Source organism: Sorex fumeus, unplaced genomic scaffold (assembly GCF_029834395.1).
Source record: "Sorex fumeus unplaced genomic scaffold, SorFum_2.1 ptg000043l, whole genome shotgun sequence".
Taxonomy (NCBI): Eukaryota; Metazoa; Chordata; class Mammalia; order Eulipotyphla; family Soricidae; genus Sorex; species Sorex fumeus.
Window position 1 is genome coordinate 26,206,453 of NW_026606100.1, and position 13,943 is coordinate 26,220,395.

General features: G+C 49.8%; 1 protein-coding gene across 1 annotated transcript in view; it reads right to left on the bottom strand.

Moving 5' to 3' along the window:
• The window catches only part of TLL2 (tolloid like 2), a 130,140-nt gene that overhangs the window by 101,464 nt on the left and 14,733 nt on the right, over positions 1 to 13,943 (bottom strand). The window contains exon 2 of the mRNA XM_056120778.1: positions 5,776 to 5,892. Coding sequence (XP_055976753.1) covers positions 5,776 to 5,892 — 117 coding nt within the window. The remainder of the gene's footprint in view (positions 1 to 5,775; positions 5,893 to 13,943) is intronic.

Sequence of the window (13,943 nt, forward strand, 5' to 3'; positions counted from 1 at the left end):
GAAGAGGAAGAACTGACCCAGGAGCAGTCTTGGTGCCTGAGATTTAGGGAGTGCCCAACAAGTGTCAGACCCTGGGTCACACTTTACTGCTCACACTTTTCCCATCTCCCCTGCAAGACAGAGTTTATTATTCCCCTTAACAAGGAAGGCATCACCCTCAGTGCTAATGCGAATCAGGACTGAGCCAGAGAGGCAAAGCCAGGCCTAGCCAACTCCAACCTGCACATCTTTCTCCATTGCAGTTCGCCAGGGTCCAGGATGTCTATCACAAAACTGTCCACAATGTGAAAGGCCAAGGAGCAGAGTTTCATAAGTGAGGTTGATGGAGCAGTATAACCTCTAGAAATTGCAGGCAACATTCTGAGTGTGTGTGTGTATGTGTGTGCATGTGTATGTGCATATGCATGCGGTGTGTGTGTGTGCGTGCGCGCGCACACACACATGAGCATGTGTGCCTTTATCACAAAGAAGGGCTCATGTTATTCACTAACTAGACTCTCAAAAAGGTCTGGGAAGCCCCAAATGTCCAAGTACAATAAACTTTAAAGAAAAGATATCACCAGGTTCTTCTCTGGACATTCCCTCCTCCAAAGCTCTTGAGGAACTCGTGGAAGGATGAGCGGAATAGCTCCCAGCTGGCCTCCAAGTGCTTCCTAGCTTTCCAAAGCAACGCCCCCAGCAGCAGAGGCCTGACAATTTACATACATCACGCAGTGTAAAGGGCAGAGGTGGTTGTGTAATGTAAAAGAGGATAAATGAGAACCCAGCCACTTGGCTCCCGCAAGAGTTTAACCTGGCATTCTAAAAAGTTTAGAAAGTTGTCTTCTCTACAAGTCTTTTCAGAAGGTTTTGATTTGTTTGTTTTTATAACCTTTGCAGGTTTTTGTTTATTTTTTGGTTTGGGGCCATACCCCGCAGTGCTTAGGACTTACTACTGGCTCTGTGCTCAGGGATCACTCCTGATGGGGTTCAGGGAACCATATAGGGTACCAGGAATCAAACCTGGGCAAGCCAGGTGCAAGTACCCTACCCGTACTATTGCTCTGGCTCTCATTCATTATTTTTAAACCAGGATGCCCAAACCACTGGTCTAACGCAGACACCTCCCACAGATGGCTGGAGTTTAGGAAGGGCAGATTTAGAGCAAAGTTGGTCTCTTAAATAGAGATGGACACGGCCCAATGGCTCAGAATAGACAAGGCGGGAAACATCGCATCCATCAGAGCCAATAAGTAATTAAAACCATTTCCCCTTTCAGTGTCCTCATTACAAAGATCGAGACATCTGATCCCCCCTCCGGATGGAGATAACTGCAAGAAGAGATTTCCTCTCCAGGTTTTTGGACATTCGCAAAGATGGGAATGTTCCACATTGGCTTCCTGAACTCTTTAGGGAAGAAACAAACAAATGTCCAAAACATCCACCGCCCAGGCTTTTCATCCCCATCCTGTGTGGTGAGGAGGGTGAGGCATCTGAGGAGCTCAGAAACGGGGGTGTCGGGTCCTGCACCATCATGTCTGGAGGATGCAAGAGGCTCAGGGGAGTGTGTGTGTCTGCCTGAGTGTCTGTGTGTGTCCTACTAAATACTTCCTTCATGACACAGCTAATCCGATTAGCAGCTTTAGGAGACTCTGTCATGTTAATTCAAGGGCCCCATTCATAGAACAGCTTGGCCCATGCCTGCCCAGGACTGCCATTCTTCTCGCTGCAAATAAAATGCACACAGAGGACTTTCTCTCCGGAGGACCTCTCTCTGGCCTTGCCCATTTGCCCACACACAGCCACACCGCTGCCATTTCCTCCAGCAGCTCCCGACCAGGGGAGGGGTCTGTCCCCCCATGGGGAGAACCTGGCCTTAAAGAGGGCACATCACAAAGCTCCATCACCCCCAGGAGGACTCCCTAGCTGGCATCCAGGCTGAGGAAACTGGTCCTCAGGGCAGCCCTGGGGTGTGTCCCTGGCTTTCTCCCAGACTTCGTTTCTCTTTCTGTAACATGTGGTCTTGGCACAGAGGATACCGCTGAAATAGAAGCAGGAAGGAAGAGAGTCGGGGGCCTGTGCAGGCACAGCGTAGTATGTTTGTCTGTCCTGTTGACCATCAGAGAGAAGGGAGCTGGGAGTGGAGGTCGTGAGCAGAGTCAGGGCGGGCAGACGTGGAAGGTTGAATAAAGGAAAGAAGGAACCGCCAGAGACTCTTAAAGCTTGGATTCATTCTCAAGGGCCAACACATGACCCCACTGAGTGGCTTAAGCCCCCAGACCGGTTCCTTTCACTGGGGGGAGGGGGGACGGAAGTCTGAAGTCCAGGCGTGGGCTGGTCCAGCTCCCTGGGGAGCTGGAGCAGCCCCTGCTAGACGCTCCTGCATGATGTAGGTATTGCTCCATCTGCTCTTTCCATTCTCCAGACCTTCCTGCATCGGTGTCTCCTGCTTCTCTCAGGACTGCTCTCGGGGGTTACAGGCCCAGCCTCAAGCCAGACCAGTCTCCTCTCGGGAGCTCAGAACTCTGCAGAGATGCTATTTCTGAAGCAGGTCACCTTCTGAGGTTGCAGGTAGATATCAATTTGGGGGGACAGTCCAGGGCACTCGGTTGCTTCAAGGTCTCAGGAAGCAGGACGGGAACAACAGCCACAGCAAGAGTCTACAGGAACTGTTTAGCAGGTGTGCCGCACCCCAAAGTGGGCAGGGAGGGTGGTCCCCACTAGGGACCCTAACAACCCTTAGCAGCTTTCCTAGTGGCCAGTACAGAGCTACCCGCTTCCAGGGCCGCTTCTCACCTGCTTCCAGCACCTCATTCTCTCCCCCACCAGCCCAAACCCCAAGGCATTGCCATGGCTAAGAAAGGAGGGAAGAATCCAGGCTCCACACATTGGAAAACAGAAAAGGAGGAACAAGGGAAGCACCTTCTTTTTTTTTTTTTGGCTTTTTGGGTCACACCTGGTGACGCACAGGGGTTACTCCTGGCTCTGCACTAAGGAATTACCCCTGGCGGTGCTCAGGGGACCATATGGGATGCTGGGAATTGAACCCGGGTTGGTCGCGTGCAAGGCAAACGCCCTACCCGCTGTGCTATTGCTCCAGCCCCGGGAAGCACCTTCTTAATGTATTATTTGTCTGGTGTTTTTTTAGGGGAGACTCAAACAGTGCTCAGGGAGCCCCACAGGTTCCTTCCAGCACTACTTGATGATGTGGTGCTCCAGAAGACCCGTGGGGGCTGAGCCACCAGGCTGAAGCCAGGTGGAGCCTTTGGGTGCTACAGGATCATGTCCCCTGAACCTGCGCTGTTCTCTCTGGCCCTTTCATTTATCTGTCTAAAAGCAAGGGCCCAGGGATGGGGCGCAGCGACAGAGTAGGAGGCCGTGAACTGAATCCCATTCCTCTCCCCCAGCCCCTCCTTGACACTGAGGACAGCCTCAGCTCTGTAGGTATACTCCTTGGCACCAAATGTGAGACCCCCCATCCACCCACGACCAGAAAGGGAAGAGGAACAAACCACCGTAGGTGTTTAAAGAGGTCCCCATCCCCCATAAAGTTACTCACCGTAGAAGTTTCCAATAGGAAAAAAAATGCAGATACAGAGAAATGACCTTCATGCCCATCTGCACGGAACCAGGTGGACCAACAGGACCACAAATGTCAGTGACGGTGAGCGGTCAGCACATCATCATGTACCCCAGGACAATAAAGTCACATGGTGTGGTGAGAAGAGAAAGATGCATAAGACAAGGACAAGTGGAGAGAGTTCCCAGAGAGAGTGCACTGCACCAGGGGGCCCAGGTTCACTCGGCAGCACCCCAAGCACAGAGTAGCTGCTGCATGTGACTCTGAGCACTGCTCCATGTGACTCTGAGCACCGCTGCATGTGACTCTAAGCACTGCTGCATGTGACTCTTTGAGCACTGCTGCATGACTCGGAGAACCAGTGCACGTGACTCTGAGCACCGCTGCATGTGACTCTGAGCACTGCTCCATGTTATTCTGTGCACTGCTGCATGTGACTCTGAGCACTGCTGCATGTGACTCTGAGCACCACTGCATGTGACTCTCTGAGCACCGCTGCATGACTCTAAGTACCACTGCATGTGACTCTGAGCACCACTGCATGTGAATGAGCACCGCTGCATTGATCCCCGAATCAAGACAAACACCAACAAGAGGAAATCTCCACACACACAGTCTGAGCTCAGTGTGACAGGAAGAAAACCAGCGAACAGATAATGACGGGACCCCCGGGGCAGGGAGACAGCACACTTTTCTTCTCTGCTTTCTACACTACTGAGCTATACCACTTTCATCCCAAAGAACGGAGAGTATTAGTTTAATCAGCAAAAACAATAAAAAATATTCCCATTCTAAAAATAAAAGAACTCTCTGGAATCAAGCACAGTATCTATTGGCCCTGAGAGGGCAATGATAGAAGAGAAACTCCGAGACAAAAACACAGGGGAGGCATTTGCCTTGCATACACTGGACTTGGATTTGGTCTTCAGCACTTCATATGGTCCCCCGAACACTGCCGGTTGTGGTCCCTAAGCACAGAGTCAGGAGTAAGCCCTGACTGGGTGGGGCCCAAACATTAAAATGACAAGTAAATAAATAGTTTTAAAAGCTGGAGGAGGAAGGGATGGTGGTGCTCAAGGGATCATATGCAGTACCAGGGATTGGACTGGGGCTGGTCATGTACAGGGCAAGTGCCTTAACCCCTGTGCTGCTATCATTCCAGTTCTCCACTGAAATTCTTAGGGTCTAAGTAAAAGGTTAGCTGTGGGGGAACACGGGAGGTGAGGGTTGCACTGCGAAGCTTGCTTTATTGTAGCATCCTTAGAAAACCTTCGGCACAGACATTTCTCCGCAGCTGAGCAGGCTGATGCTGGGCATTCCCAGCCTCATTCTGGGACCTGCCACTCACACTGACCAAGCCTGGGTCTCCATGAAGTGCCAGGACAGATCCCTCGGGAGGGGAGCATCACTGATAGAGGCATGGGGAGGACTTTGAAGACAGAGACCAAGACCCCAAAACTCACTGGGTCCAGCCCGGTGCTCACTCCTGCTTTCCAAGTCAATATGTACACATATGAAGTACAAACAGTACAACCATTTTGGGAAAGTTTTGGTGAGTATCTGAATTAAAGCTAAATTATGGGCACCCTAAGACCAGCACCTCCACCTGGATAAGAAAATGCTCGTGTCCACCAAAGACACATACAAGAACGGCAGCTGCCACATTATTTTATCATAGCCCCAAACTGAAAACCATCCAAAGTTCTGTCAACAGAAGGATAGATAAATAAGGATGTTTATACAACAGAAGACCACATAACAAGGGGAGAGAATAAAAAAAACAGGCTCGCACAGCAATGTGGGGGAGATTTCTGTCAGAAAGCTTAAAGAAAGGAGATAACGCCAACAGGGACACAAGGTTCTATGTGTGGACACTGTCCTGCCGCTCCTCGTGCCTAGCAGCAGGAACAGAACTGCCATCCTGGCATTTCCTGCAGCTGGAAAGTGCTGGACCCTGATCCAAGGGTCCTGGGAATCTATCCAGAGCGCAAGGCTGCACCCTGAGCTCAAGCCCAGTGCCTCTGAAAAAGAGGCAAAGGGAGGTTTTCACAAAAGGGCCAGAAATCCTGAAGGTTCCCTCCAGAGCCTGCAGTAAGGAGGGACATTCCCCAGGCAGTCCAAGGCCAGTGGGTACTGGTCAGCCAGTTAATCCTGGTGGCTGTGCTCCATGTCTTGAGGCTGCCCTCTAGGGCATGTGGGGCAGACCCAGGTCTCACCTGTGCCGTGTCCGTGTTCCGCTCCTTCCTCTGACGGCCTGATCCCATCTCTGACCGTGTCGATGTGAAATAACTTCAGGTCATCTTCATCTAAGGCGATGTCTCCCCAAAAGACAGCTTGGAAGGAAAAAGATAAATGGGTGAGTTGAGCTGGAGGCCAATGACAGGACTGGTTCCTACCCCAGAGCACAGTGCTGCAGGGTGGCAAGTTCTAGAAAGGAGAACTCTCCGATGAGAGGTCTTCCTGGGCCTGAGGGGTGGGGTTGATGCGGGCTGGAATCCACACATGCTGATGCGCCTCACTTTTGGGGGACCGGGTCTGGTCCCCGTGATCAAAGGGCTGGTCAGTAAGACATGGTCACCCTATCTCTCGAAGTGGCTAATAACCCACCACAAAAAGATGGTTGTTTCCCTCCCCTTTAGGGTCCTCTGGATACACAAGGCATCATGTGGGGCAAGGGACATGGCTCAGAGGGTAGCAGCACACGCACAAGGCCTGGGTTTGATCCCTGGCACTGCACGGTCCCCTAAAGCACTGTCGGGAACACCCCCATGAACACAGAGTGCCAGAGCACAGAATACAAGAAATACACCATATGTTCACAATATTTGCTGCCCTTCTTAGGGGAAAGATCCTCTTTTTCTGATACCGGGGTTGGATCCATCTCCAAGGCATGGGCCCAGGAGATACTAGATGTGTAAATGTTAGATAGTCAGCCCCAGATGAATGTTGATAAACACTGAGACCTACAGATGTTCTTGGGGCCAGAGAGATAGTACAGGCAGGAAGGCACTGACTTGCCTTGCACACAGCTGTAGACACCACGACCCTGGTTCAATCCCCAACACCACTGATGGTTCCCTGATTACCATGAGGGGTCCCTCCTGAGCACTGCTGAGCATGTCCCAAATAAGCCCAAACAACCCCCCGCCTTCATCAACATTGACACTCTTCTAGGCATGCTAGTACATGGGGGTGACTGGCACCACTATAGCTCCCAGCTGGGGTGGCCAGTACCCACAGCGGCCAGAAGGGGACGCAGGCCCTGGACCCCTCCAGGCACAGCACTGGGAAGGCCATGTGGGTAGCTACTGGATTCTCTCCCACCGCTGGACCCACAGTCCCTTCCTGTGGTGCTGGCAGTTGCTAGAGGTTCCTGGAGTTAAGTCCTGATTCCACTCTGCTCTTCAGTCCTGCAGATTCTGCCTGAGCATCCAAAACCAGTTCCATGTCCCCAGAAGGCTGCCCGCCCATTGCTCAGAAAGGATGCCCGCCTCCCAGATGATAGATCAGCACAGTGCGGAGCCCAGCAATCGCCCCAACACCAAGCACCACGTGTCCAGACTGCAAACCTTAGTAAATGGCAACCCAGGTTAGAGGTCCAGAATCAGAGTCTCATCTTGGTCCTACCCCTCCCCATTTTGTCAGCATGAGCATGCTATAAAGGGAGGCTGGTCTGTTCACAGTCACATAGCAAGGTACTGTGGCAGAGCCAAGACAATCCTCAGTCCAGTACAGTTCGAAAGAGCAGAGCGGAAGTCCCAGGCATCTAGGAAAAGTCTCCTATCAAAGCAGAAGAACTCAACTTTGGGAAGCTCCAGGCTCTACCGCAACCTGAATGACCAGATGCATCGCCTCCACCAGCACCGCCTTGGAAGAGGAAAGAGCCCTAGGTAGTATCCTACCCAGGTGGTGACAACAGCAGGGTGAAAAGTGAAGAAATGATGATGAGGGATTCCATAAAGGGATGTTCACAGAATGCACTGATGTCAGGTGAGGCCTGTCCTTTTCCTGGAAGCCTTGAGCACAGCAGTCTGACTCCAAAGCCCTGAAGCCCCATCCCATTATACCTAATGTTGTGTGTATGTAAGTGAGGGAATATGGAGAAGTACGTTTTAGGAACCACAGCAGATCAGGGAACGGCACAGTTCTGGGATTATTAGAAATGTCTGTAACATACGTGGATAGAGAGTGGCAACTGATAGTATGTGCTCCCCACCCCTGCCCTCAAGATAAAGAGGATTAGGATAAAATGATGATAGAAAATAGAACAGAGCCCTGGTGACAGGAGCAACTGCTCAACCTAGGAAATCTAATAGACTACATTAAAAAAATGCTCCCAAATAAAGATTCTAGACCAATACACTAGGAAGAAGGAAGTAATTACAAGTACCACACCGTTCCACAAGAGAACTTTCTGCAGCAATGGTCAACATTTGTTCCATATCTGGAACTCTTTGATATGGGAACTACAAACCACATGTGGTCATTAGGTACCTGAAATGTAGTTGGCATGACTGAGAAACTTCTTTGTCTGTTTGGGGGCCACACCCAGCAATGTTCAGGATTTATTCCTGGCACTGTGCTCAGGAATCACACCTGGTGCAGGTCGGATAGACTGAATGGGTTGATCAGAACCCAGGTCGTCTGCATGCAAGACAAGCACCTCATCCACTGTACTATCAATCTAGCCCCAAGGAACTCATTTTTAAATCGATTTTATAATTAGTTTACACAGCACAGCGGTAGGGCGTTTGCCTTGCATGCAGCCAACATGGCCAACCCGAGTTCGATTCCTCCGCCCCTCTCGGAGAGCCTGGCAAGCTACCGAGAGTATCTCGCCCACACAGCAGAGCCTGGCAAGCTCCCCGTGACGTATTCGATATGCCAAACACAGTAACAACAAAGTCTCCAATGGAGACGTTACTGGGCCCACTCGAGCAAATCGACGAACAACGGGAGGGCCTTTACCTTTTACCTTACATTGCTACATGTGGTTAACAACTACATTATAGATATAATATCACTGTCACTGTCACTGTCCTCCCATTGTTCATCAATTTGCTGGAGCAGGCCCAGTAACATTGTGAGATTTGTTACTGTGTTTGGCATATCGAATACTTCACGGGTAGCTCGTCAGGCTCTCTGAGAAGGGCGGAGGAATCAAACTCGGGTTGACCATGTCGGCCACATGCAAGGCAAATGCCCTACCCACTGTACTATACATACTATGAAATAAAACTTTACATTTGCATAAAATATGCACATAATTAACATAATTAACATATGCCTCAGAGACTTGGGCCCTACGCAAGCAAGATGAGAACACTATTCAGGTCTCCCAAAGAAGAAAAGAAAGAGCTATGCTTGGAATATCACGTTTCACTCAAATGAGAGAACGAATCCGGAGTTCTGACATCCATCCACGATCAAGGATCAGGGACGCTGTCTCATTTGCCAAGGTGTCGAAAATCAGATGGGCTGGTCACGTAATGAGATTTAAAGATGACCGTTGGACTAGAGCTGTTACTGATTGGATTCTACGGGATGTCAAGAGACCACGTGGCCGCCCACCTACCAGATGGTCAGACTTCTTCGTCAAGATCATGAACGATCGGTTTGAGGCCCTTCATGTTCCCGGAGCGAACAGATGCCATTGGGCTACACTAGCACGCGACAGGGACAAATGGAGACGTTACTGGCGCCTGCTCGAGCAAATCGACGACTAACGGGAAGTTAAGTGATTAAGTGATTAAGTGATGCACATATAGGCTATAGAGAATATAAAACACTATTATATAATGCAATACACAGAATAAATCCTATTTAAAATGAAAGCAAAAATCACCACATATTGAAGAATAAACTTGATACAATACGTATGGTATTAATTATGGTATTAAGACTGTACTTTTGGGGTCATATTCTTATTTGGGATTGGAGCTCTGTCTGGTGATGAAGGGGCTGTAGTGAGGTAGCTGTGTTGGGGACTGAACTCACCTCCAGGTTGACTAGTCAGTCATGCACCCCTGCCCAGGGATCATCTCTATAGTTCAGTGATATTAGGTTGAGAGTGTAAGTTCTACTAAAATCTTTTAAAAGTGTCTGAAATGAAAAGAAAGGCATGGGACCGGGGCAATAGTACAGCGGGAAGGGTGCTTGCCTTGCCTTGAATTGAACCCATGTTCAATTCCCGGCACCCCATATGGTACCCTGGGCCTGACAGGAGCAATTCCTCAGTGTAGAACCAGGAGCAACCTCTGAGCACTGCTGGGTATGGGAGAGAGAGAGAGAGAGACAGAGAGACAGAGACAGAGACAGAGACAGAGACAGACAGAGACAGAGAGAGAGAGGAAGAAAGAAGAAAGAGGAATAAAAAGGAAAGAGGAAGAAAGAAGGAAAGCAAGAAAGAGGAAGAAAAAAGGAAGGAAGCAAAGAAAGGAAAGAGAGGAAGAAAGAAAGAAGGAAGAAAAGAGAAAGAATGAAAGAAAGAAAGGCATAATATGTTCCTGAAATGGTGAGTTTTCCCAAATTATGTATAGGTTTAATTCAATCGACTAATAATCCCAATTTCTTTTTATTATTGCCAAAGTAACATTAAAACCCATCCACATAAGCAGGTCTTACTAGACATAAAAATATGAGGGGCTGGAAAGGTAGTACAGCAGGTAGGGCACTTGCCTGGCACACAGCAGGCCTGGCTTTGATGCCTGAGTGCAGAGCCAGGAGTAAGCCCTGGGCAGTGTCAGGTGTGGTCCTCAAATAAAAACAAATGAAAAAAAAAACAAACAAAGCGATAGAACCTACAATAATCCTGTAGCATTGAAGAGTCTGGAAGTAAACCCTAGACTACAAAAAAAATCATATGTGGTGAAGGAAATAATCACACATTTGTGAAAATAGTGGGGACTAATCAATGAATCAGAGTGAGACAAATTAATTACTGTTTGAGGAAAATTCAAGTTGGCTTGAGTTGCACCTCACTCTAGATGCCAAAATTTATTCAAAATATATAAAAATGAAAACATTCAAGCAGCTGAATCTGCTGAAGAACAACAGTTCGTTGTCAAAGGAGCCGAGTCTGTAACACACAGCAATTAAACTATTATCAAAAGGTAAAGCATGGCGCACTGGTATAAATACTCCCGCCATGCAAGATTTCAAAGTCACAGAACATGGAACTGGGAAGTCGGGCGTGTAATAATAGGCCCTCGCAGACAGGTGAGAGCCAGCACCAGCCCACTACTGGAAAAATAAGATCGACAAGCCAGACAACGCAGGAGGTGAGGCGCCCACATCTTTGGTTTCAATGTCCTGTGGTCTCCTGAGCACCGCTAGGGGTCACTCCTGAGCACAGAGCACCAGAGCATCCCCAGGTGTAGTCCCGCGGCCCCCCATAGCTACGGATGAAAGATCTCAGTTTCTAAAGTTACGCTGTGTTCTGGATGCCTCCTTGTGCACGCCTAAGGCTGCAAAGCCTGAAACTTCCCGCCAGGGTTCCCGCAACACAGCACCAGGTCCCGCCTGGCTTCTCCCTGTGCAAGGAAGCGTAACAGTGCTCCATCCCCGAACCAGACTCAAGGCCAGGGCGTGGCCAAAGGTCATTTGCTCGGGAAGAGACTTAGCAAGAGTTTTTTTTTTTTTTTTTTTTTATAATTTATTTATTTATTGAATCACTGTGGGAAAAGTTACAGAGCTTTCGGGTTTAGGTCTCAGTCATGTAGATACCAAACACATTTCCCTTTACCAATACTCATTTTTAACCCCGAACCCCAATAGACCCCCACCTCCCACCCCTCCCAATACTTTGTGAGGCAGATGAGTTCTAGTTAATACTCTATCTACTTTGACTAGATAGATTATTTCGATAGAAGATGCACAATTATTGTTTAGAGTTTACGACCCACCCACCCCCCCCAATCAGACATGCTGAAACAGCGTTGTGAAATGATTTGCTTTCTACAACTTGGTTTAAGAATAAAATGATGTCGCGCGGCCGCGGTAGCGGCCGCGCGGTTTTGAATTTCTGCTATTTTACTTATTGACCCTGGAAGAATTTCTATTAAAAGTTAGCTAGTTAAGAGATTGGTTGCTGTGCCCTGGAGTCGTGGCCATGCCGGAGAGCCGCTCGTGGGGGGCAGCTGGCGACCCCGGTGGGGCGTGGGGGACGGCCCACAAAGCCTCCCTTCCCATGAGGTCCCCGCCGCTCCCCCGAGCCCGGCTCAAACCCGCTTTCCACAAGGCTCCCGTGCGGCCGCCATCTTTCTTTCCAGAGAGGAGCGGGCGGGCCGGTCAACGCCCTTCCCCCTCCGGGCAGGCTTGGTGGCGCGGATCAACACAAGTCCATTTGCTTTTCTGCTCCAAGCGGCTGGTTCTCTGTGCTAAGTCCTTGTGCCTCCGGGGCCGTGGCCGTGCCGGAGAGCCGCTCGTGGGGGGCAGCTGGCGACCTCGGTGGGGCGTGGGGGACGGCCCAGCAAGAGTTTTAAGTCCACAACACTGTCACTGTCCTCCGTTGTTCATTGATTTGCTCGAGCGGGCCCAGTAACTTCTCCATTTTGAGACTTGTGCACAAAGGTCTTCCCAAATCTGAGTACCGCAGGGACTTTTGGCTGGCCACAGTGGAGGGCCTAGTGGGAACAAAGAGCCCTGCAGAGGTTACCAAGGGCCACGGTGTGCGAGGACTGACTGAGGAGCCACATTCCTCCGCACTGAGATTCCCGGCTGGGAGCGGGTGGTAGATACTCCCTAAGTCTGTTTTTTTTTGCTTGTTTGTTTTTTGGGGGGTTTTTTGGTCACACCCAGCGATACACAATGGTTACTCCTGGCTCTGCACTCAGAAATTACTCCTGGTGATGCTCAGGGGACCATATGGCATGCTGAGGATCAAACTTGGGTCGGCCATGTGCAAGGCAAATGCCCTACCTGCTGTACTATAGCTCCACCCCCTCCCCCCCAATTTGGTTTAAGCCAAAGAAACCTTAAAGCCAGGCAGAAATCCAGCCTGTAAGAGCCCTTTCACTCTGCACCCCCTCTGACACTACTGCATCAAAACCCTATTTTGACACCCAGAGAAGTAGAGTCTGCCATATTCTGGAATATCAGCGTTGGCAGCCCACCCGAGCCACAGATCCTGCCCTGCCCAGAGACCACACCGAAACCAAGGACACCTGAGTTTTGCCTCTGAAGGCCCCTCTGGGAGGAACTCCCTCCAGCCAGGCTGCTGGTTTCGAGCTACTCTGGGCCGGCACTCCAGGGTGGTTGGGTTCTAATCACCACTCAATGGCCAAATCCCAAATGCTCCATAGCAGAGCTACGTGTGTAGACACAAGGGGCGCCTGTGAAAGCATTATAGAGCCTCGGCCTGATCAAAACTGGGGAACAGGGAATGCTGATGTTGGATGTGAGTTTCCCCCCTGGTGGCATTATCTGCCTGCACACACAACACACACACACACACACACACACACAGTCTGCTATGGCAGCCCAGACTTTCTCCAGGCTCTTGACTTAGAGGTATTTAAGGAGTGCTGGGGTTATATTCCTGGGCCCCTTTCCAGATCTGTGAAATTGGAATCCATAGGGGTAGGTCCCAGAAAGATACATCTTAAATTCACACTGTAAAAAAAAATAGTAAATAAATTCACACTGTGCTACCCCCCCCACCCCATCCACAACGGACATGGACACACACACACACACGCGCGCGCGCACACACACACACACAGGCACACGCACGCACGCACGAGCATGCGCACAATTGTCCAGAGTAGTCTTGGTCTCTGAGCTCCTTCTGGCTCCGGGAACAGGCTTCACCACAGTCATCTTTTGAGACGAGCAGGCTTCCACTCTAAGTCTAAGTCTGCTGCTTCTTGGGAATGAGCCACTCAGGAGGGACCTCGCTAACACTCCTCACTGGTCTCCTAGAGCTAAGCCCATTTCTTGGGGGAATCAATAAGGCACTTTCCCACCATTGGAATTCCTCTCAGGAAACAGGCTGAGGTGGGGCGGAGGGGCCAGAAACAGGGAGAGTTACAGGGAAACCCATCTCAGAGACACATTTTGTTCACTTCAAGTTTCCAGCAGAGGGATTATACAGGTTGAAAGCCGTTCTCTGTGAGTCTTTGTCAGGGAAGCGTATGTACAAACAAATAGGGAGGGTTTTTTTTTCTCTCTCTTTTTGTAGATTTTTTCCCTTTTATTTTATTTTTAGCAAAAAGTTAATCGGCTTAAAGTGTGCAACTAAATAAGCAAAGCTTACATTAAAGTGACCCACAGAGAAAGGACCCCATGGAAAGAAAGTTCTAGGAAATACAATATGGACTCTATGTTCTTTTGTCATTCCGCGCTATAAATATTCATGGGGCGCTGTTAATGGGGTCCACAGCTC